The sequence below is a fragment of the Poeciliopsis prolifica genome, unplaced genomic scaffold, assembly GCF_027474105.1.
Source record: "Poeciliopsis prolifica strain line A6 unplaced genomic scaffold, Auburn_PproV2 SCAFFOLD080, whole genome shotgun sequence".
NCBI classification, from domain to species: Eukaryota; Metazoa; Chordata; class Actinopteri; order Cyprinodontiformes; family Poeciliidae; genus Poeciliopsis; species Poeciliopsis prolifica.
The window spans coordinates 564246-588494 of NW_026562455.1; the positions used below are offsets into that span (position 1 = coordinate 564246).

At 38.7% G+C, this 24249-nt stretch overlaps 1 protein-coding gene across 8 annotated transcripts; it reads left to right on the top strand.

Annotated features, from left to right (window-relative positions):
• The first annotated feature begins 1700 nt into the window (after window positions 1-1700).
• Window positions 1701-23464, top strand: sema4ab (sema domain, immunoglobulin domain (Ig), transmembrane domain (TM) and short cytoplasmic domain, (semaphorin) 4Ab). Of its 8 annotated transcripts, none has more exons than XM_055021940.1 (18): window positions 1701-1894; window positions 2620-2695; window positions 4219-4254; window positions 4835-4909; window positions 6276-6493; window positions 8195-8355; window positions 10115-10174; window positions 10800-10898; window positions 11300-11393; window positions 12005-12163; window positions 14249-14376; window positions 15485-15666; window positions 17420-17564; window positions 18495-18684; window positions 18804-18919; window positions 19904-20067; window positions 21268-21362; window positions 22085-23464. In XM_055021940.1, the coding sequence occupies exons 5-18, from the start codon at window positions 6382-6384 to the stop codon at window positions 22876-22878; spliced, it is 2499 nt and encodes an 832-aa protein (XP_054877915.1). In that variant the 5' UTR covers window positions 1701-1894; window positions 2620-2695; window positions 4219-4254; window positions 4835-4909; window positions 6276-6381; the 3' UTR covers window positions 22879-23464. The 8 variants fall into 8 exon arrangements, with proteins under 8 accessions (XP_054877915.1, XP_054877912.1, XP_054877919.1 ...); XM_055021937.1 differs by having other exon boundaries at window positions 4219-4250; window positions 4702-4909; XM_055021944.1 differs by having other exon boundaries at window positions 4219-4250; window positions 4702-4909; window positions 12005-12127.
• The last annotated feature ends 785 nt before the right edge of the window (window positions 23465-24249 follow it).

Genomic DNA, 24249 nt, shown 5'->3' on the forward strand with positions numbered 1-24249 from the left:
ATATGCCTTCATAAATCAGTCTTTATAGGACACATGTGTGATATGTGTTGTGTGACCTTGTATTTGATACATTGAAAGCCCCATTTTCCCAAAAAATATTATTTTGAGAAGACATAACATAGTATTTCAAGGCCCAACAACTAGATCCTGAAAGAAGAAGCAGTGTTTCTACATCAGGCGTTGGTTAAGGTTTAAATTGAATTCAGGGTCAGGGTTAAGCACGTACTGATAACATAATAGAATGCCTGAGTTAGGCTGTAGAAATTAAGAAAAAAAATTAATTGGGATCAGTGCTAAGTATACTTCTTACGTCCAGAGCGTTTGCACTAATCAACTAACACTGGCAGGTGAAAACACAGCATGGTTCCAAAAATGACCTCCATTTACATTTACGGTAAATGTGAATTGATCAAAGGTTTCCTCATGAAGTCATTTTGTTATTGGTTACTCTCATGTTTGCAAAGTCTACATTTTCTAAAAGATTTTATCAAATGATCCAAGCAAAAGCAAATATGAAAAATCAAAACAAATCCACATTTTGTTTATTCAGAAAGTAAAAAGAATCTTACCAGCACTCCACCCCTTAGCTAAAGACAGCAGAACAATAACGGCACAAAATCCATAGAGTTGCATCATGGCACTAGCAAAATGTGCAGCAAAGCTGGTCAGTCACAATGAATTCATAAGGCAGAGAATCTTCAGGTCATGTTGCAATGTAAATTTGGTTAGATATGAATGTAAATGACCAGGTGGCTGTTCATCAGTTAATGTAAAAAAGCTGCCTATTTGCTTATAACATGGCTCTATTTCATGATAGCTCATTTGTTACTTAATGTTTGCGTTTGATTTTGTGATCATGAATATCAAATGATATTGGAGGTTTGAGAAAATTTGTAATCTACAATGATGAAATATTACTGTCTTATTGTCTATTATTATGTCATTAAACTTTATCTGATGGTTTTAAGAAGTTATGAGTATGACAAATTATGTGCAGAGAAAGTGATACATTGGATTCCACTATTTCATTAAATGATATTTTTCTTGGACAATCTATGTACTTAGTAATTAATGAACACAATTAGCTGATGGAAATCTTCTCCACACACACTTTATGCCTCCCTGCCATCGACTGGGCCCTGAAAGAAGAAGCAGTGTTTCTGGGTCAGGGAAGCAGCACTTTCCCTGGGTTAGGGCCATATTTCTAGTGAACATGGGTCACTAGAAATTTGCACATAAAAAGCTGTATGTTGCATCAAAGATTTCAAAATAAATTTGGAATGACAAGGTTATTAGGGTTGCCCTAATAACCTTGTCACAAACTGGCAACCTGTCCAGTGACTGATAGAGACATTGAGCCTCCCAGTTTCAGTCCAGTGTTCCCAATACCAGCACCCTGCCATCTTGCGAGAATAAGCACATAAATGTAAAAGATGGATGAATTTTTAAAGTTATTATGATCCTTGATTCTTTGAACAATTTTTATGACACAGTTTTGTTTTTCTAGTCAGCGGTCTTTCACAAACACCATAGAGGGATTCGTAGTTTTGCTCAATGCCAACCATGAGTCAGCATTTTCATGTTTGACACTAGAAGGGACACAGCCTGTAACCACAAGGCTGTTTCCAGGTCACTGCTAATCCTCTCCAAGCTTCTTTTCTCCTTATTAGCCATCTTACACACTCCATTCCTCACTGCACTCACTGTAAAACTCCTCAAAGTTTTATTCCTTGCAGTGGTTCTTTCCTCATACTGCTGTGTGAACCTTCATTTGGAACCTATTCTGGAATTTCATAGGAGCCATAACTGGGAGCCATGCAGGTGAAAGTGATACGTTGACATTGGGATGAAGTTGAATGGAGAAGTGGCGTTACCTTTGAAAAGAACCAAGAAGGTACTGTCTTCCAACAAAGACCTTTTGTTAGTCGAACACCAACAGAGAGCTGTGCAGAATGGTTTCATCAGCTCCATTACAACAACTCATTTGTGTGTGGAGATAATGAAGGAGGTGAAAATTTAAAGAAACTGCGGAGATATTGTGTGGAGGAAGTCAAATTAATAATTCTTCAGACAACTTTGCAGGAAACAAGCTACTCAACACAAGGTACTCACACATTCAGTTTGTGACCAATTTAAAAACATTGTAACATGTCCTGGACTTAGAAACAAATCAGTACCGAGTAGGTGCTCGTTCTAAGTCTCTATTTATTTTTTTTAATTTTGAGATCTTCAGTTGCATGTCAGCATACATTAGACATGTTTACTGACATGCTGGTCTCAAAGACATACAGAAAAGAAAACCTATAGTTTTTTTATTACTGTACTTTTCCCAAGCTTTCTATTTCTAAGTAAAATCCTCCTAACTCTCCTCATGTCAGGCTACTTTTGACAGAACTTTAACAAAAATGTAAATATTTAAATTAAAATAGCGTTAACTGGGTTTCCTTGATTTCTTAATGCATTTCTTTTTAGATCGGAATAAGATACTTACAGAGACTTACAATTCATGCAAACCTCTGTCATTAGACATGACTTGATTTGCACTGGAGGTAAAGGCGTTGCTATCCTGGCAGGTAAAAGGTGAGAACATTGTTTGACGAGATGTGTTTCCCCAAATAGCAAAAGACCCTAACAGGAAGAGAAAGGCAGCTGTGGTCAAGAGCCCTAAACAACTGACTGAGTCATCTGTTGGACTGTAAGTATTTTAAGAGTTTCTCACCCTTTAATTTCATCCGAGTTCAACTACTTAATCCTGCCAGGGTTTTCATTATGTTGGGGGTTGTTTAGTACACACTTACACTTAGTGAGATTTAGAGTGCTAATTAACATGCGCAGTTTAAGGCTGTGGAAGGATTCCACATCAAGCATGTAGAGAACATGGAAGTACAGAAAGATCTGCAAAAATCTGTCACCTTGAGTCCTGCTTAACCTCTCCATGTTGTCATAGCATTGTCCCACATTATTTTTAGCATCAACCTTACATTACTTAAACTAATATTAATAGTAAAAACAATATCTGTAGCTTACAATGGAAATTGGTCCCATAGAACTATTATGTTTTTGTTTTTTGTGATTTTGTTTTCACGCTTTTGTTGATTCACACTGAGAGATTCATTATCGCCCATCACCATCTAGAACTTACTCCTATTTAGTAGCCGTGAAGAAACCGTCGCATACCCACACACCTTCTGCCTGATGCCACATGTTGATGTGTCCCTGGGGATGGAAAGAACCACATACTTTCATCACTGTAATCAAGTACAATTTGTATGTACTTTTTATCAGTTACTTGTAATTATAATCTGTATTGGTTGAAGCTGAAAACAGAGGATCAGGTTCTTAGTTTAGAGTTAGTTATTTAAAACTGTTTAAGTACTTTTTACTGTTATTTGATTATCAATCTACACTCTTAATTTTACTTGTATTTAAGTAAAATCTTCAAGTGACTGTATTTTAACTTGAGTGCATTATTTTTGTACTCTTTCCACCTCTGAGCAAACATTTAGCGCTCATGACATTTTTTCCTTCAGGAATACTTTTTTTTTATGAAGGTGTCTTTTCTTTTACCTCTGTCAATGCTTTGATATGAAACAGCTTATTGCACATAGTGGCAGAAATATTTTGTGGTTACCACCAGGTTTCAGCTGGTTTCTTTGCTTTCTCTTCCTTTTTGTACATCCCTTTCAGAAAAAAATTGATGTGATTTAGATCTTTTTTCAACACTAAATTCTTTCTGAAGAACCCCAGGAAGGCTCTTTTTGTACCTTACATGAAGAGAGATAGATAATAGCCAGCAAAATAACAAGCAAAACACAATCATAAGTCTGTAACGATGTGTTACTGTTTGTGAGACAAAACTGTCAATAATTTATTACCTTGCTCAACTTCTTGGTTTATTGGCCCATTCCGTGCACAGCTGTGCCTCTGGACTGCAGTGAGAATAGCATGATGTCAGACATCACACCGAGATGAAGGAGAGGAGAGAGGTCGAGGGCAAGAGAAACAAAAAAGTCTGTGGTGTGTCTGCAGCAGTTTTTTTCTACTATTACTGCAGAGGTTTCTTAGAATGTCCTGCCAAAGGGCAAAATATAAAGTGTTCCATTAAATATCTTGTTGTCAAACTATACAAAATCAATAACTTTTTGATGCATAAATTTGACCTGTGAAATTTTCTTGAAAGTAATATTAAAATGTCGTATTGTCTGTCTCGTCTTTCAGGTATCGAAACAGACAGACGGACAGACAGACGGGTAGGTAGGTAGGTAGGTAGGTAGGTAGATAGATAGATAGATAGATAGATAGATAGATAGATAGATAGATAGATAGATAGATAGATAGATAGATAGATAGATAGATAGATAGATAGATAGATAGATAGATAGATAGATAGATAGATAGATAGATAGATAGATAGATAGATAGATAGATAGATAGATAGATAGATAGATAGATAGATAGATAGATAGATAGATAGATAGATAGATAGATAGATTGTGTACACTGAACTTATTGAAAACTAGCGTCAGTTGGAATTAATTGAAAGTATATTTTGTGAAATACATTGAAATGACATTTGTTATAATTTGTGTAAGTAAACTAAACTGAATTGAATAATTCGTTCACAAATGCAATGTTTGGATTTGTAGAAAAAACGCAGCTGAACATCCAATAGCAGGTCTTGATTCCGTCCTCCTCCTGCAGCACGTTCTCAACAACTTCCGGTTTTCCAGCCGCTGTCGTAGCTATCAGCAACTGCAGATACTTTGTGCTCACCGTGGGTAGTTTCGGGCAGATTGACCAGGAGATCCGCTCTGCGGTTTGCTTATGGCTGCAGGTTAACCTCGCAGGATCAGCCAGACAGCAGGAGGCAGCGATGGAGAAGAGAAGAAAAGAGAAGAGAAGAACCACAGTAAGACCAGGCTGAACTACTGAAACATACAGAATGTCACAGCGTTGTTTTGCAATAATAATCATAACAACAATAATTATTATTATTATCATTATAATAAAGGTACAGAAACCACACGGAATCAAATGAGCAGATGTTGTTGGTGTGAAGTTTAAAGGTAGCACTTTGCGCTTAAGGCCTTCAGACTGTGAAGCAACACAGTGATCATCTCAACTCACGTGTTTTAGCAGCTTAACACACTTTATAGAAACGCACAACAATAAATCCTTGTGCTGAGCTCACTGCTTCTAACACTGGACAAGTTTACAGAAAACTTTGTTCCACAGAGTGTTATCTAAAACATCCGCTAGGGGGCGCTCCAGCTCGCTCTGACCAGACAGCCCTACCTGTATTTAAAATAGAATAGAAACATCCTTTATTGAAACTTGGGGAAAATTCTGAGCAACAGCAGCGAAGTGAGCCAGGCAATCAAAGTAAAGTCGTGTGACTCAATATTTAAAAACAGAATAGAAAAAAAACAAGGGCAAAATTTTAACATAAATACTGTGTAGATTGTGAGAAACCTTCATTTTTATTATCACACAAGAAACAGAGAAAGAGTCCTCATACACCACAGTTGCCCAGATGCTGCAAAGCAAGCTGATGCTGCTGCTTGTTTTCCAACTACACGCATATTTTATTAGAATAACATGGCATTTCAAATGTTACCCTGGACTCTGTTTCAGGAGGAATCATCTTGAATGACCATGAAAACCAACTTAAAATGAGAATTTATTAAAGCCAAATAAGTGATCATATGGTTTTGAAAAGACAGAGAAACAACTTACCATTTCAGTGTTGGTCCATCATTATGCTTCTTTATGGCTAACACAGGTTAGCAGCTTCTGGTTTCTTTTCTAGGTCTCTTTTTATCCACCCTCCTCATTTGCATAATGAGGCAGAAATGCATAAAGAAAAGTAATAGAAAATGAGACATGGTAAGAAGAAGAAACACTTGTATAAGAAAAAACAAAAAAATTACCTAATTTTATGCTTTTACTTTTTATTTTGTAAGTTTTGTAATGTCTCTGGAGTGAAATTCCCAACATTCATTTGAAGGTTGTGCCTTTATTCCTGACAAGCAAGTCCAGATGTGAGACAAACTTGTTAACTATTGTATTAAAGACTGCAGGTAAATAAAGCAGCAGCATTAACAGTCATTTTGTAATAATCATGAATAATTATTAAACACAGAGCTTCTGTGCTTCTTCTAAGTTGATTTTACTGATAAGAACATTTTGAACATCATTTTAAACACTATAATAAACAGTAACAATTTAGTAAACAAAACAGCAAATTATGTGTTGTGTCTCTGATTCTGTTGCAGGTCTGAAGATGATTTGAGATTCCAGTATAGCTTCATTTCCTCCCTGCTAAGAATCTGAGGGTGTGTGTGATGGTCATCTAACCCAGTGCTCGCCTTCTGACTGTCCATGTCATCAGAGCCAATGGGCTGTCACTGCCTGCTGCGTCTCTCTGTAACCCTCCTGGCTTTGCTGAGCCCATGCCTGACCAGGCTGACTCCCAGAGTCTCCTTCCCAATGGGTGAGTGAAGCCTCGTCTTTGTGTCCCACATGATTGATGGTCTGATACTGGAAGACAGCGAACGCTTTACCCTTCACCATCAGGAATGAAGCACTGTGCCTCTACGTGAAGTGAAGAGCCGAACAGAGAAGCTGTGTTAGGCACAAACAGTTTAGGGCGGCGTTATTATGTTGAAATGACTTTTTGGAGCTTTGCATCAAGTTATTCCCTCAACAAAATGGAGTGTTCCCTCATTCTTTCATGCATGTTTGAGAAATTGTAGCTGTGCAAAAGTCTGGACCAATTAGCAAAAACCTGGTTGAACTACTCAGAATACAAGCTACTTCTCTGTGCAATGCTGGTAAACACATTAAAGTGTTAATAGAGAAACAATTCTGTGACGACTTCCTGAAACGCAGACTGTTTCGGAAACAGTCTGCGTTTTTAAAGAGATAAGAGCCCAAGTTTAAGGTTTTAAATTAAGATCATTTTAGTTATAAAATCTATTTACGAAGAACTATATAACTGAAACCTACCACTTTCAGAAAATGGAAATCATTGGAATTATGATGGTGAATAGGACAACATTTATCACCTGATACTTAGATTTTAAAAAGCCCAAATCTGCTTTGAGTTAATTTGTTAAACCTGACTTAACAAATTAAAGAGAATGACCCACATCCTGGTCTTATTGCAGAAAACAGGGTGAATATTTTTTCATCTGAGCCCAAAATAATTTACAAGCAGTATTTATTTCTTTTAATAATGTGAACAACTCATTCTACAATGATTTAAACAACCATGCTTTCAGACAAACAACCTAACTTCTTTAAAATTATTGTATAATTTGTTTATCGTTGAGCACCAAAAAAATACTGTAAATTTTTTGTGGTTTTAAACATTTTCTTGTCCAGTGAGTACTTTTGACTTGACAATTTTGGTCCATGTTACAAAATGTTTGGACGCCACTGATGTAGATGAGTTAAATGGACCTTTTAGTGGTTTCATTAAATTAATTGATGATGTTCCATCCAGTAAAACATAGGCTGAATGATAGAGTGTAGTAAACTAGTTACAGTATAAGGGATGAAACAATGTGACAGAATACAGAACTCAAAATGTGTGCAAAATGTCAAAACATTTAGTTTTTCTCTGGAGGCGAGTCTGTACATCAGGATGACATGTATTTCTGTTATATTGATTTCAATATTCCTCATTTTTTTGTTGTTTTTTTCTTTCTTTATAATCACACAACTATCCTGAGCTTTTGTGTCACAGCCATCAGCAATGTTCATCAGGTCTGGACATTGAAGGCAGTTTGTCCATCTAACTGGCCAAGTATATCGCTGAGATGTAGAGCATAAATGCATGACACATCAATTCTAGCAGTTTACCAAATATTGTTCCAAAACTGTTCTTAGTGACACTTACATTGCGATGAGGATTCATTCAATATGCTGTGTAGAAAACTAGCTAAGATTCCATTTTTAAAAGTTTTCCTGCATACCAAGCTGTTGATTTATTGTTCAGTAACTTTGCATCCATCATTTTTAGTCTTTCTTCATCTCATTGATGCTTTTCTGACTTCTCTGACATGATAAACTTCAATATCATGGAAGGTTTTGTTTGGTCTTCTGTCCAGTAAGAGGCCCCATCTGTTGACACCTTAAGCTCTTTTATTCTGTTCTTAACTGAGATGTGTTGCTCTGTGTTAAATGACAGGTAGCCCAGGGAGACGTCTCACCAGCTTCAGCAGCCATGACCTCAGTAACACCACAACCCTGCTTCTCAGTGAGGATGGAGAAAAGCTGTATGTAGGAGCTCGTGATGCGGTGTTAGCGCTGGATGTTGGTCATAAAGACAGTGTCCTTCTGAGGAGCAAGGTGAGGGAATCAACAAAAAGTTCTTGAGGCCGATGTAATGATGTACTTGTGTTTTATAGCCTAACATTTTTTGTGTTTTTTGTTTTGTATTTGTGGCTGCCTCTTGGCCAGGACTCTCTGGAAAAGAGATTTATAATCTCAATTATTTTTCATCCTGGTAAAATATAGATTAAATGAAATAAGATGATCCCTGTTTGTCTGCTGACCGTTGCAAGAACTTATTACTGCCTCTAGTTTTGATGTAGAAAAGTGAAATTGAGGCTGGAAAGTTTCACTCTGTCTCCATATGAATCTCCAACTTAAGTGAGAAGTAAAGAGCCCTATTCTGCAGAAAATGAGAGAAATGTAATTTTTGAATGCCGAGATGGTTTTCATTTACATCCTCTGTGAAAGAAAAAAAAACTGAACTGAACTGTTTATAGTTACCCCAAACACCACTGTCTGGGCCATGAAATATAAAAACAGTTTTACTCAGTTTTTTGTTGGTGTTTTTTTTTCTCCAGGATTTCAAGTTGAGCGGTAACTATATCTGAGCAGGTAGATAAGGAGTGTCTAAAGTGCAATCTAGGGGCCATTTGCGGCCCACCAAAATAGGTAATTGATGCAGATGGGGAATTTTCTTTTCTTTAATTAGACCAAAATTAAGACTGACAAATTCCATTTTTCTACAATGGAATTTATTAAGTACAACACAAAGTATTTGTTTTTAACAACCATGCTTTCTGTTTAATTTGATGGTGAATAGGACAACATTTATCACCTGATACTTAGATTTTAAAAAGCCCAAATCTGCTTTGAGTTAATTTGTTAAACCTGACTTAACAAATTAAAGAGAATGACCCACATCCTGTCTTATTGCAGAAAACAGGGTGAATATTTTTTCATCTGAGCCCAAAAAATTTACAAGCAGTATTTATTTCTTTTAATAATTGTGAACAACTCATTCTACAATGATTTAAACAACCATGCTTTCTGACAAACAAGCTAACTTCTTTAAAATTATTGTATAATTTGTTTATCGTTGAGCACCGAAAAAAATACTGTAAATTTTTTGTGGTTTTAAACATTTTCTTGTCCAGTGAGTACTTTTGACTTGACAATTTTGGTCCATGTTACAAAATGTTTGGACGCCACTGATGTGAGAGAGTTAAATGGACCTTTTAGTGGTTTCATTAAATTAATTGATGATGTTCCATCCAGTAAAACATAGGCTGAACCCCATGTTCAGTTTCCTTTGGGAGTCACAATTTCACCATGCAAAGTCCCACTACAGTTCATGACAAAACAGTGAACCAAAGGCTGAGCTGTTTGCAATGTAACAATGCCAAACACTGGTCACTAATATCACTATGTCATGCAATGCCGCAACATATAAAGAACAACAGGTCAGTGGTGATTAGAGGCCATCCGTTCACCTGAAGCCGAAGCCTCTGGTAATCTGACTCAGTCCTCATCAGCAGTTCGGAGCAGAAACTAAACACTGAGCTGTTTGATACCGAAGGTTCTGGATGGTTTAGGATAATCTGAGATGCTTCAGGTTCTGTTCTTTGAGTTTTTTATTTTAACTGATTTGCTTCTGAGAATTTCTGAAAATGTATGTTTTCTTTTTGTTACTCTTACATTATAGGATCATTGTTGCAGGGAAGCAGCCTTTTCCCTTTTTCCTAAACCAGCAGTGACATAATAATTGTTGCCTTTTGTTGCACTCTCTGGTGATTGATGTGGATATTACACTCATATTGAATCTTGTTTTTTGTAGCTGGACTGGAGCCCTTCAGAAAAAGACCTAGAAGAGTGTTCCATGAAGGGCAAGAAAATGGCAAGTGTTGATTTGCAGTTATGCACAAAATTCCAGTATGGACTATTAACTTTCCGTTTTCATTTAATCCCAAGGTATCAATGATTAAAAACACATTTAAATGATTACAGTGACAGTGTAATTATATCATTCATGTCATTCTCTCCATTCCAAAAAATTACTGACATAAAATATCATCATAATTTTTGAAATCATGACAGTCATATATTTAAATAAAAGTGTGTTAATAGATATAAATGTAACAGATGTGTGTGAGAAAATTAAAATCTCTTCATATTTTCATTCTGACCTTGCATTCTGAAAATGTTATTCCATCAGAGTCCACTGTCGTGACTTCAATAGACTATTTTCACTGTCATTTAAAATCTACAGCTGCAAAAATCATCCAGGCTCATCAACCTGCATACAGGGCTTATATTTTCACTGCACAGGCTCTTTACTGTTTTAATGTGTTCCACAAATTAAAACATCTCATGGCACCCAAATGGCTAGTGCCGTTTGACCATCGCTATAGTAACAGATATAGTGGAGCTCTCATAAGGTTCTGACTGATGGGTTAGTTATCAGTGGGAAATTGGTTTTACAGAATCATCTCAACTCTAACTTTTCTGTTTGGATTTTTAAGGCGGACTGTCCCAATTTCATCCGAGTTCTGCAGTTCTTAAACAGCACTTCCATGTACGCGTGTGGAACATTCGCCTTTAGTCCACGCTGCACATATATTGTAAGTTTTTATGCTGCCATATCTCTGCTGTGACATCAATTCATTTTATTCAGTTACAATGAAGGACAAACCTCTGCAGCTGTTTTCAGATGATTGGATTTGTAACACCATGAGTTTAGAATGTTGACATTTTCACAACATAACATTTTCTGATGCATTGAATTTTGTGTTTTCATATGCAGGTCAGCCATAGTTACCAAAATTACACGAATATGCTTGAACTATTTCACTCCATGTATAATAAGACCATTCTAATACAAGAGTTTTGCTTTTGGAGATCAGTGACATTTTCACAATATTGTGAATGAAGGAAACACGTCCATGTGCAAGATCATCACACCACGATGTCACTTGGATTTCTTAAAATCCTTTAGCTGATGACTTTTGACTTTTGTGACCAGAACTCACAGACGCTCACAATGAGTCTCAACACTGATGAAGGGAGAGGTCGCTGCCCTTATGACCCCTACCAGCGCAACACTGCTATTATTGTGGGTAAGGCAATGCTGCAACTGCTTCACTCTTAGACATTTAACATAAAATCTATCAGTCATTTTTATGGTCTCTACTAAACAGAGCAGACTCTACTCACCTTCTAAAGATGTGTGTGTGTGTTGGAGGTTTTATTGTTTCAACGTTAGTGTTCACTCGCTCCTTTTTCTTTATTCAGACCTCAAGAAATGAACAAATTTAACAAAGAAATCCAGCCTATCATCTACTGTTTTTATTTTACTTTACAGTTGTTAGAAGACAGCACACTAAGTTAGACCTGAGTTAAATCATGTCTTCTTTTATTTATTTTACCAGAAAATGAAGAATATATTTTGCTGAAAGACACAGAGAAAATCAGTTTCTCAGTTTTGTTGACATTGATACCGAATCTGCCTTTAAAATGAAAACAAATCATCAGCTTTTCTCTGACACACTTTGATATAGTAAAGTTGACTGCTTTCCAAAAATATTGAAACTCTAAAGTCAATGAAACCATGCTGCAAGAAAATACGTCTTTTCCTGGTAACTGATGCAAAAATAGTCTATCCTGTAAGAAAAGCATAACATAAAAATGAATCTGGTGTTGGCTACTGTGTATTGTGTGTGCTACTCAGGGGGAGAGCTTTACACCGGCACAGTGGCGGATTACAGAGGGAATCGACCAGTCATCTCCCGACACCTAAGTGAAGGCAGCCGGGTGGACCTTAAATTGGATGACACATTAGGATGGCTGGAGGGTGTGTGCACTGACTCTCATCCTGACACATTTCAAAGTAATGCAGTTGTACTCCGGCTCACTGATAAGTAAATACACTTTGGCTTAACCTTCCAGGATGCTGCTTTGTTGTTATGTGCCAAGTCTAAAGCCAGCTTAGACAGTTTGCAGCTGATGATAGTCTGTGGAATGCTGTTCATTCCAATGGTCTGGAGCAACAGCTTCAACATGTTGCTGATCTGGGTCCAGTCTGCAGCATACACAGGCAAAGGCGTGAAGAAATCCTACTGTACTTTCACAGATTTTTATTGAGTAAAAAAGATGCACATCTGTTCCATCATTTAAAAGGCCAAAGTCAAAGTTCTCAACCTGATCTGTCAGAATTTGTTTAGGTCACAGTTAATGTTTTTTCCTGTCCCACTTTTTACAAAAGGCTGCAGCTGCTTTAACTGTTTCATTATTCTGGTGCCTCAGCATTAGACACTAACAGCATGTTTAGTGTTTGGCTGCCTTTTGCCAATACAGAGCCCCTCTGACTCTGTGTCTCTATGGGGTAGACTTCTGATATAAGGATTTTTGTAGCTAGTTCTCATGCTAATATTTAGAAGTTATGGAAGAAGATAACTAATATTCTTCACCATTTGTTTGGGATCTTTTTGGGGGCAGAACTCTTTCTTCCATTTACTTGACCTGCTATCACTACTTAGCTTTTCTTTCCTTTGGTGGTGGAACTTCAGTGTGTTACAATGGCCAGAGAAAGCAAGTTGATGCATTCTGGTGTTCCTATTGAGTCATTAGAGAAACTCTGTTTTCTGAGCTCAAATGATAATCTGATAATATGTTTATGTTTGGGATTCTGACTTTTTGTCCAAACTGTTTTTCCCTGTTTCATGAGGGTCAATCAATCAATCAATCAATCAATCAATCAATCAATCAATCAATCAATCAATCAATCAATCAATCAATCAATCAATCAATCAATCAATCAATCAATCAATCAAATTTTATTTGTATAGCACATTTCAGCAGCAAGGCATTTCAAAGTGCTTTACATCATAAACACAAAAACACAATGTCATGCAACATAGAATCAACAACACATTGTTCCATCATTACATTTTTAATTGATTACGTTTCAAATCAAACTCTAAACAGGTGTGTTTTTAGTCGAGATTTAAAGGAAGTCAGGGTTTCAGCTTTTTTACAGTTTTCTGGAAGTTTGTTCCAAATTTTTGGTGCATAGATGCTGAAAGCTGCTTCTCCTCTTTTGGTTCTGGTTCTGGGGATGCAGAGCAGAACCAGAACCAGAACCTGAGAGTCTGGAAGGTTGATACAACAACAGCAGATCTTTGATGTATTGTGGTGCTAAACCGTTCAGTGATTTATAAACTAACAACAGTATTTTAAAGTCTATTCTTTGAGCTACAGGGAGCCAGTGGAGGGACTTTAAAACTGCTGTTATGTCTCTATCTTCCTGGTTTTAGTGAGAACAGGAGCAGCAGCTTCTGGATCAGCTTTGATTGATTTGTTGGACAGGCCTGTGAAGACGCTGTTGCAATAATCAATGTGACTGAAGATAAACGCATGGATGAGTTTCTCTAGATCTGGCTGAGACATTAGTCCTCTAATCCTGGAGATGTTCTTCAGGTGATAGAAGGCCGACTTTGTAATCGTCTTTATGTGGCTCGCAAGGTTCAGGCCCGAGTCCGAGGTCATAATAAACGCCCTATTGGGGTTCAAAACACGACAGATTGAAATCATTATGCTTTTAAGCATGAATGTTGTTCTGTTTTTGTAGGCAGTGAGAATATTTTGGGTTTTAGATGCGTTTATGAGGTTCTTTGCAGTGAGAGAATCTGAGCGTAAAATTTGTTGAATTTTGAATCTTCTGTTTTCCTCTTTGCAGTAAACATATTGAGTGTTGTCAGAATTAGAGTTTCTGCCGGAATTATTCTCTAACTTTCTCCATCTCTTAAGCAGCTGCTGGTTTGCTCATTGAAAAGATTAAACAAAAGTGTAACATTAATTTATTTTCCAGAAGTGTTTTAAAATTGTCCCTTAATGAGAACATTTAACATTGAAGAAGAATATTTTCTTCTTCTACATTTGCATACATTGACCTTTTGTATCCTCTTTCCTGCAGATCCAACCTTCATCAGCTCCAAGTTCATTCCACATGAGGAAAAAATCTACTTTTTCTTCAGTGAAGTGGGCAGAGAGTATAACTTCGTAGATAAGTTCATTGTCTCTCGTGTTTCTCAGATCTGCCTGGTAAGTTCAAAGGACTTAGATCATCATGTAAAAGAGCATAAAAGAAAAAAGCAGGAGAAAGGCAGCTAAAAACTCATCCAAAAGTTGCAAAATAGTGAAGATGGAAACACTGAACTCTGACCTTGGGCAACAACACACAGATAATCACAGTGATCACCCAAGTTAGGAGCAAAGAGAGTTGGAAACTTTTGAAACTACTTTGAATAGTTACCTGGTCATGTTGTACTGTTTGATAACTAGATCAACTGGAATGGATGTGTGACTGAATTGTAATGATTTGTTTTTGTGAAGTGCCTTGAGTGCATAGCATTTGCTACATAAATAAACTGAAGTGAATTGAGTTGTGGTAGCTAAGTGTTCAGCTAGAATTTAAATCGATAAAGAGAAAATTTCCGTGGTGATTAATCCAGCAACCAGCAGGCAGTTTAACACCTGCGTATGGCTGTAGAAGCATTCTGCCATTTTTCATACATATGAAGCACTTCTGAACATACAGCCAAGTTTAGAAAAAAAGCACACAGTCTTTGAAGTCTATAGTTTCACTTACCTGGACATAATGAAAAATATCAGAAATAAATCAAATCTAACTTGAAGTAAAGAATGTACTGCCATTGCTTATTGAGTGAAAATTAAATATGAAGCTAAAATGATCATAAAACTAGATTCACTCTTGATGCTTGTATGACAGCAGCCAGGTGGAGCTGATCAAATCCACTTGATCAGGATCTGTAAAAGCTGGAATAAATGCTGTTTGCTCCTCTGGAACACACAGACATGTGTGTTAACATGAAATTATAATGGAAAGACAGCAGGAATAACTTCCCATCAGTGTAGTGAACGGTAAAATGTCACCTAACCGTCTGTAAGTCATATGTACACTATGGAAGGTAATTCCCAAATGGAAAACATTTATTCAGCTCTCAGTCTGATTCTTCCTCATCTAAATGAAATCCAAAAGTAAATGTATTTTGGGATCATATCTAAGCCAAAGCTTAGATATGATCACAATCCAAACATAAAGCACGGTGGCGGGGTGTTAATGATTTGGCTGTGAAATGCTCAGTAGTCTGAATCAACTTTTTCAAGTGTTTTTCCTGTGACCCGTCAGAGTGACGTCGGAGGTCAGCGCACTCTGCAGAGACGATGGACCACGTTTGCCAAAGCTCAGCTTTTGTGCCAAGATGGCAGCGAGCTCCCTTACAATGTGATCCAGGATATTGACGTGCTTCCACCAGCAGAGGGCGCTTCAGTGGATGACACACTGTTTTACGGCATCTTCACCTCTCAGTGGTCAGTGATGCAGGTTCTCTGGCTCCAGGACTGTTTCCCTGGTTACTCCAGGATTGTGGACGGGGCTTCAGGTGGATTTGGTTTAATCTGGTCGACATCCACAAATTAGAGCAGGGGTGCTCGATACGTCGATCGCGATCTACCGGTCGATCGCGGGGAGGTTTTGAGTCGATCTCTGCAGCGGGTGACAAACTGAAGACCTCCAGGATGCTGAGAGCAGCACTTCCTCTTCTGACAGGCTTATCAAAAATATTCACTAAGATCCAAAACGTTTGTAGCTTCATTAAATAATATTAAAGCCTGGAAGCCTGATATCGTAACGGACTGAACGTTTTAACGTAATCTTTGCTCGGCTTGCGGGCGCAGGCAGTTGCCACGGCAACAGATGTGCTTAACGATAAAGAGAGAAAGAGAGTAAAAAGGTGCGAGTGGTTCTGAGTTGATCACCTGTTCAGGTTATTCTACTTTGTTTACCTTCGCTGTGGTTCATCACAGCCGCTGGAGTTTCTGAACGTTCAATAAACGACAAACTTGGACTAATGACCTCGTTCGTTTGCAGTAAACGTCACAACCAACATCAAATAGGACACATATATGTGATTAAATTTTAACAAACAAATGGCTTCCACAATAATTATGTCAAATTACATTAAGATTTGCCTTTACCTCTGCAGAGCTCTTTGGTTCCTCCCATCAGTCTGCAGTTTCGCATATTGACGTCATCAAACCAAATTTCAGATCTACCATAACTGACTGACAGCTGCTGGCCTCAGGTTCACAACCAGCTTCTGACTGAGAAACCAGTAACCTGATCCCAGTGTCAGAATCTCACTGAGGAAGAAACTGCATTAAGCTTTTTATAACTTTATCATTTCTGATATAACTGATGTATATTTGCATAGAAAATTAGTCAATAGGGTTTCATTTATAATTTGTATGTCTTCATGTCATGAGGTAGATCTCAGCCGGCTGGTGAGAGAAAAAGTAGATCTTGGTCTCAGAAGGTTTGACAGCCCTGCAGTAGAGCATCAATTTAATACCCGTTTCAATAGAAGATGATGCAAAAACATCATCCTACTCTTTTAAATTAGTCACTCTGTTAGGCTTTCTGAGTAATTTCAGCTGAGCCACATCAGTTTCAGTAATACAGCAGAAAAGTTTGACATTTGACCTTTGTTTGGAATAAACCAGTTTCTACTTCTTTTTAAAAGGTTTTATTGGCTCTTTATTTGACAGTAAATTGGGTAATCAGAGATAGGGGAAGACATGCAGCAACCGTCACCAGGCTGGGAATCTAATTTGCGACAGCTGTGTCGAGGGCTAAGGGTTGTACTTAACCCCTGCACCACCTCAGTACCCCAGCTTCCAAAAAATGTTTGTTTTTAACCAGTGACCTCACATCATGTCATCAACACCCCATTTATCTTTTAACCCTCCTCAAAAGGCTTACAAGGCCTTTAAGTCTTTTAAGGCCTTTTAAGGCTTAAAGACCTTAAAAGGCTTGAAGGCCTTTTAAGCCACTTTGGGATCAATTTTACACATTGTGCTCTAAAATATATTTTATAATGCAAGATTTTAAATAATTCTCACTGGAGATTCTTAAAAAGTAGATGCCAATGAGGGAAAGTTTGACATCTTTATCAAACTCAGACTTTGCCTTTGTACAAATTTTTATTTAGGAGCTTCTCAAAGATGATTTCTACAGACATCATCATTGTTATTTATTTATTAATAGTTGTTTTCTATAACACAGGACTGTGAGCTCTGGAAGGTCAGCGGTGTGTTCCTTCACTCTGACTGAGATCAAATCCGTTTTCTCTGGGAACTACAAAGTCCTGAACCGAGACACGTTACAGTGGAGCGCAAGAGTCCAAGAGAAGGTGGCAAACCCAGGAGAGGTAAAACAAATCACACCGAGAATCTGATCAATTACTCTTGGCATTTCTTTATTCTTTGAAAATGGAAAACTCACAGGGTAATTTGCATATAAAATGAAAAATGTAAGTCTTGAAGAGCTGTCTTAATTCCAACCTGCAGCACCTTCAGGTTCTTGCAGTGGAAATGCACCTTTGCAGGAACCAGGGTAGTTTTTTTCCCACATCCCAGTTTTATGTCACACATCACATAAAAGTGGGTAGAAATCTTCCCTAACTACAGGTGGAGCTTCGTAATGGAGGGCTGCGAAACATTTCTCACTGGTTTCATCCTCTTAGTATTTTGTTTCTTCCATTTCCAAGTTTAATATTGTATTAGTTATACTTTCTGTTAACTTTAAATAACTCAGCATGAGTGCTGTGTTTTTATACTGTTACAATGTTTTGCAAATTCAGCATTTCAACTAAAATGTATTACTCAGTGTTTGCAATTTAGTACATTGAGAACACAAGCCACTCTATGTAGAAATAAAGGCAGTATGGACTGCAGCATCTCCATGGAGACAGAGAGTTGTGCTCTCATTAAAGCCTTTAAGAGTTTTATCTGGTCAAGTTAAATTAGTTTTTAGCATTTATGTTCTCAGATTAACGTCACTTCAATGTGCAGGGCTGAGTTCAGGCTGGACTGGAGTGGACACACTGCTACTGTGTGAAGACGATGTTCCTACGATACACAACAATATGTAACTCATAGACTTCATAAAGATCTGTGGATTATTCCAAACACATACACAGAGCTCAACCACTCCCAAATTGCCACTGCCATTATATGTAAATTCAGATCCTTAGAAGCAGAAGTGAAGTGGTAATGTTAATTCTCAGGTTGCAATTGAATACAATGATTATGATCCTTATTAAAATCTGCGTCAAAATTTGTTTTTGTGTGTCTGTTAGTGTGGCCTGCACAATGCCTCAGATAACGCACTGCGCTTTGTGAAAGAAAACTTCCTGGCAGAGGACAGCGTGCGTCCGGCTGGAAGACGCCTGACCTTGGTGTCTCGTGAGCACACCTACAGCCACCTGACAGTTCAGAGAGTCCAGGCTGCCAATAAAAAGCTCTACACTGTCCTGTTTCTGCTAACAGGTGAGCCATGAGTCACGACATATTGTTTCCCACTGCCAGAGGAAAATGTTTAAAAGTTTACCGTCATTTCTCTAAGGGTTTGTTTCAGAACACGATTTGTTGCCCTTACTGTCTTCCAGAGTCTGGTCACTTACACAAAGCAGTGCTGCTCCAACAGGGGCCCTACATCACAGAGGAGGTTCAGGTTTTTAAGTCTCCTCAGCCAATCAGGAGCCTGAAGCTGTCTATCCCAAAGGTACAAACTGAGGCACATTCAGTTTTATGTTCAGATTTTTTTCTCATCTATTTTTGGTCATAGACTTTAGCTAGATCCTGTTGAACATCTATAATGTTCACCTCACAGGTCAAAAATATGACCTGTTTGTTTAATAAGAACTTATTGTGTTAATACAGGGTATGCTGTTCATGCACTTTTAAATGCATCACTCATAATGCATTCAAAAGTGCTTAAAAAGTAGTCCATTCAAGTCCCAGCCTAAAGGACCTGAATGGACTGACAGCTACAGTCTCCATGGTGGTGAGACAGCCAGAAGACAGTCAGTTAATATTGCATAAATCCAAATAGACCAACCGAGTGATTGCATTGATGTGAAACTGAAATGACATTCTGCAGGTTGTTTATGGATATCATAATGGAAGAATGTGGCATTCTGATTTCTGACTCTCAGAAAATGAAAATTCCAGTTAACATTGACATTACCTATGGCTGGGCAATAAATCCTCTTTATCGATTAATCAAATTTTCTGTTTATGACGATTTTATTTTTTTTACTAATGCGCTCCTTTTGTTTCAGAGTGATGTCAGCCCACCCATGTCCGCCATCTTGTTTTACAAGCATGTTTTACAGCTTATTTTTAAGCTAAGTTTATGGAGTCTACCTCATGTCTTGAGGTCCATGTAATGAGTCTGTTTGGGTTGCATTGACCATCAGACAATGATCACTTCTGAATGGAGCACATTTACTGATTCTCTGAATTACATGAGTGATGCATCAAATAACTTATTTTTTTAAGTTGGTTGTTTTTCATAGTGTCCTTCTCTAGCAGCTGTTTGCTCAGTGCTTGTTTCAAGGACTTGCACTTATGTTACATGAAGGATCAGTGGCTCTATACATGTTGAAACAGTGACTGGTCACACCAGGTTTGCAGAAACATGACTGACATTATTACTTTGTGGAACAAATGTTGCACTGATTGATTACTCATTGTGTTAATACAGGGTATGCTATATGTTGGAACATCAGAGGGGGTGGTGAGGATTCCAACTGCTAACTGCTCCTACTACTGGACCTGTGCCCAGTGTGTTCTTTCCCGGGATCCTTTCTGTGGTTGGGATGCAGCCAGCAGGGCCTGTGTGGAGGTCTCTGTCGCCCAGACCGCGCTGTGAGTCCCACGCTGCCACCATGAACATGGGCTGTCAGTAGTATGTACTGTTAGGTGATATAGGGAACAACATTTTTACAGCAATTTCATATCAAATTCATTATGTGCTGTATGATGGTAAAGACATGGTAACCATGGAGATTCTATTTCTGGGTAGATAGACTTGTTTTATATGAACATGTAACCTTTACCTAATTCCTCCACAGCACCATTAGAATTAAAAAAAAAAAGATTCAGCCCCAGAGCTTGCTTTAGCCGACAGTCATGACATTCTCTATCTTGACAGGACTTACAAAAAAGTCTCTTGGAGCCATGGCCTCTCGCCAACTTCCCATAGGAAGTCAACTATTTTGGATCAAAGCCGCCATTTTGTGTGTTTTACACATGTTGTATCTGAGAGAACTCCTCCTTCAGCTTTTGGGATCCAGGCTTTGCAATCACTCAGCACATTGGAGACATTGAAGGTCAAAAATTATCAAATGCTTTTGGCTACATCAAAGCATGTGGATGTGGCTAAGTCTCAAATCTGACCATTTGCCATAAAACATTAAGGTAGAATAACTTCCACACAAGTCCCAGCTGCCGGAGACTTTATGTCTGTCATAACCAACCAGCACTGATCACATTCACATGGTCAATTGGTGACATCACCTTAGTCCCACTCCCTTTGAACAACAAGTCACCAGTTTTCCTACTAGTTCTCTTCCTTTTACTCCATGATTTATAAAGATTTGAACCTATGTTCAATGACAATATGAAGCTCAACACTGGCTGCTGGCTGGAGAATCTATGTGGGCACGACTGAATGACTCCAAATCACACATCCATCATCTGATTCGCACCGTACTGGATATGAGTGACCTTTGTTAACCTCTAAAGATGTCAGTGGGATTATATTGGAAGTTGACTCCTGTGCTTCCCACCCCCAGGTTATTTGAACAACAATATCTCCCTGAATATACTAACTCATCTCCACCAGGTTTTTGGTGCATCATCAGGAAGCACTGTGCAACACATTGGTGTGCAGAACCCAGTGGACCGGTGCATGAACTGCGCTTGAGCATTAATGACAGCATATGGGTGGTGTAGCTGGGGCTCCCGTGGTTGCAACAAGAGTGGAGCAGCGCTGAGCTGCAAAGGCTGTTTGGAGCTTTAATTCTGTTAAACATCCACTTGTTGACTGTACTGTCCTCTCTTTAGAAGCCAGGACATAGATGGAGGAAATGTTGAAGAAGCCTGTAACAGTGTTTTATTAACACACAAAACTAAATTTGGACCAAGTAAGATGCCCACAGGTAAGATGCCCACAGGTAAGATGCCCACAGGTATGTGTCACGCTATGAAACAACCAAGTGGCATCTTTGTTCTGGAAATGTGTTCACTGAGATATTTTATGAAACGCAAAACAGTTTGAAATACTTAATGAGAATCCTTTAATCGTGTATGTATGTATGTATTATTATTATTATTTGAAAGTAGGGGGCAGCAGGTCAGTTCATTAGTTCTTACTGTAAGAGTAAGAACTAATGAAATTGGTCTCTAAAATGTACTGGCAACCAGTGAAGGGAAGCTAAGCCTGCAGTAATGTGTAATCTTCTTCTGGTTCCCCTTAAGTCTTGCTGCAGCATTTTGCACAATCTGAATTTGTTTAATTTAGTCAAACAAACTAAAACAACAATGTTTCAACAATATAGATATGTATTGATAAAAGCAAGGGTAAGTTTAACTTTTAACAACTTCAACAGGTGTTTATGTAATGTTCTCCATTACATAAACACCTGTACAGTTGTTTTACATAAATCTGTTGTCGCTTATTAAATCTTTGTACAAAACCATAATAACGGCAAAGATTTTAAACCTTTCTGTGTTTTAAATGAGGGTATTTTATGCGTTAGCCTGCCAGCAGTAATAAATAGCAATAATGCATTCAATCTATGGTCATATTTGTGTTCATCACCAGTCAGTCTGCAGGTTTTCTCTGCTCTGATCCATGACTAAGCTCCAGCCTGTTTGTCAGCCTCGTGTCCTGCAGGTGAGCTGATCTCTGTGTCTCTGAACGACGTGGTGCGGCTGCACTGTCCTGCAGCGTCACAGCTGTCCCACCAGCTGTGGGAGCGTCCAAACAGCCGCCTGTCCTCAGACCTCTACCTCCACCTGCAAGATGGGAGCCTCAGCTTTGTGGCCACCCCAACCACCCTGGGCCACTACCTCTGTCTGTCCACAGAGAACGGCTACCGACAGACCATGGCCATTTATCATATCAAGCAGAAGAGCAGCCCCATGGCTCAGACTCCAACCAGCTCCACCAGGAGCCACACGCGTGCCCAGCCCACCAGGGAGGGACCTAAAGCGACAGAATCCAGACCAACAGGGACAAAACCCTCACTGTCTCTGGGAAACACTCCAGTCACCACTCAGCAGCTTGATAGAAATGTAACTTTGTGGTTGAAAGAATATGAAAATCTGGAAACAAAATTCCGTGATGGGAACCCGCTGCTGTCAGCCCACTGCCCCAGCTACCTGAAGGAGCTGGTGGTGGTCTCTGTTCTGCTGGTGCTGTGCCTCAGTCTGCTCATCACAGTCTCTCTGTATGTTCTCAGACAGCAGTGGCGGAGACAGACTGCATCTGGAATGGTAACTCCAAGCAGGAGCTCTGACCGGAGGACCAGTGAGGAGCAGGAGGCCTTGAGGGAGAATGAGTTTGGGAGCAAAGCCAATGGTCAGGCGCCCTCTGGTGGACATGCCAGTGGCTTTGTTTGTAATGGGAACCTTACAGACTCCACCCAGAACTTGCCAAACACTCCTTTCTGAGCAGCAGCCAAAGAGTCTTTTGAGCTCCTACAGAGCAGAGCACCATGGAGGGAGAATGTTCCAGTAGCAGGGTTCATTTGGTGAGCGCTGCACAGGAACAGTACAGGGTAAAGTTTGACTTCCTGAGTGTTTTGAAGCCTGAGTGCTGCACAAGTGGCTGCCCCACTTGTGCTTTTTCAAGGGAACTTGATCTTTTCCGATACAAATGAATGGTAGTTGGATCGAGCTAAGTCTTTAAACCACATCTGAGATCTGACTGTTAGCTCAAGTCTAATGACACAGGTAAAAACTGTTTTATGAACTGTTAGCAGTTCAACTGTAGGTCAGTAGCTGTTAGAATGCTGCTGAGGTAACAGGGATGTGATGGTAGATGGAGCAGTTGTGATCAGACGGTGTTCCACACCTCACTGATGTGCCTTGGATGCATTTTTAAAGATGTTCAGGTGGAGTTCTTATCACTTTATCTGATTTTCTTTTCATCACATCCTGGACTTTTTTATCTGAGTGATATTCCTAAACTCCTGTTCTGATGACAGAACAGGATTCATCAATAAACCATCAATAAACCTGCTCATCAAAAAACCAACTGCTCTGGCAAAGGAGTGTTTTTGATGCATTCGTCCCAGTGGATCCTGTACAGTCATATCTGTAGAAGAAGAAAGAATCATAAAATAGGATATGTTGTCATGGAAAAAAAAACTTTCCAAGCACTGCTCAGGTAGAATCACTCACTCAGGTTTATTCATGCATTGTGCACAATACAGAGAGCTCATGAGACAAGTTTTTATACAATGATAAGGAAGGAAAATAAGGGGCAAGACGGTCTGGTCCTTATGCAACTGTGGAAAACAACCTTCCAACCTCGTACATGTAAGTCAAATAGTTCTTTTGGTGAGACATACTTCTTTAGAACAAATCTACAAAATATAAAATTGCATCTTCATATGACATGACTAGCAGATACGACCTTATTGTAATTATTCCAGGACAATGTGTAGGAGAAGCATTCTTCTAATCTGTCCTTCATTAATATTCCAATAACTTTTTCTTTGTGCTTCATTTTTTATTGCAAAACGAACTAAGAAAAACTTAAACCAACACTGAGTCACACGAAGAAATATCCATTCAATGCCTACAGAGTTCAGTTGAGTTGATCTCATGTGACATGTGGTGCGTCATCAAACTGTTCCTGCAGTTCATTGTGAGATTCAGGAAGAGAAGGCAACATGGAGGCACACAGCTGAGGATTAGTCACTCTCAGCATATCAGAGCACAGTCTAGCTTTTACCAGTTCTACCTCCTTGTACAATACTTAGTGACAGTTCTTACTAAACTAGCCATTTAAATGCACATAGCTACTAGAATGCTCAT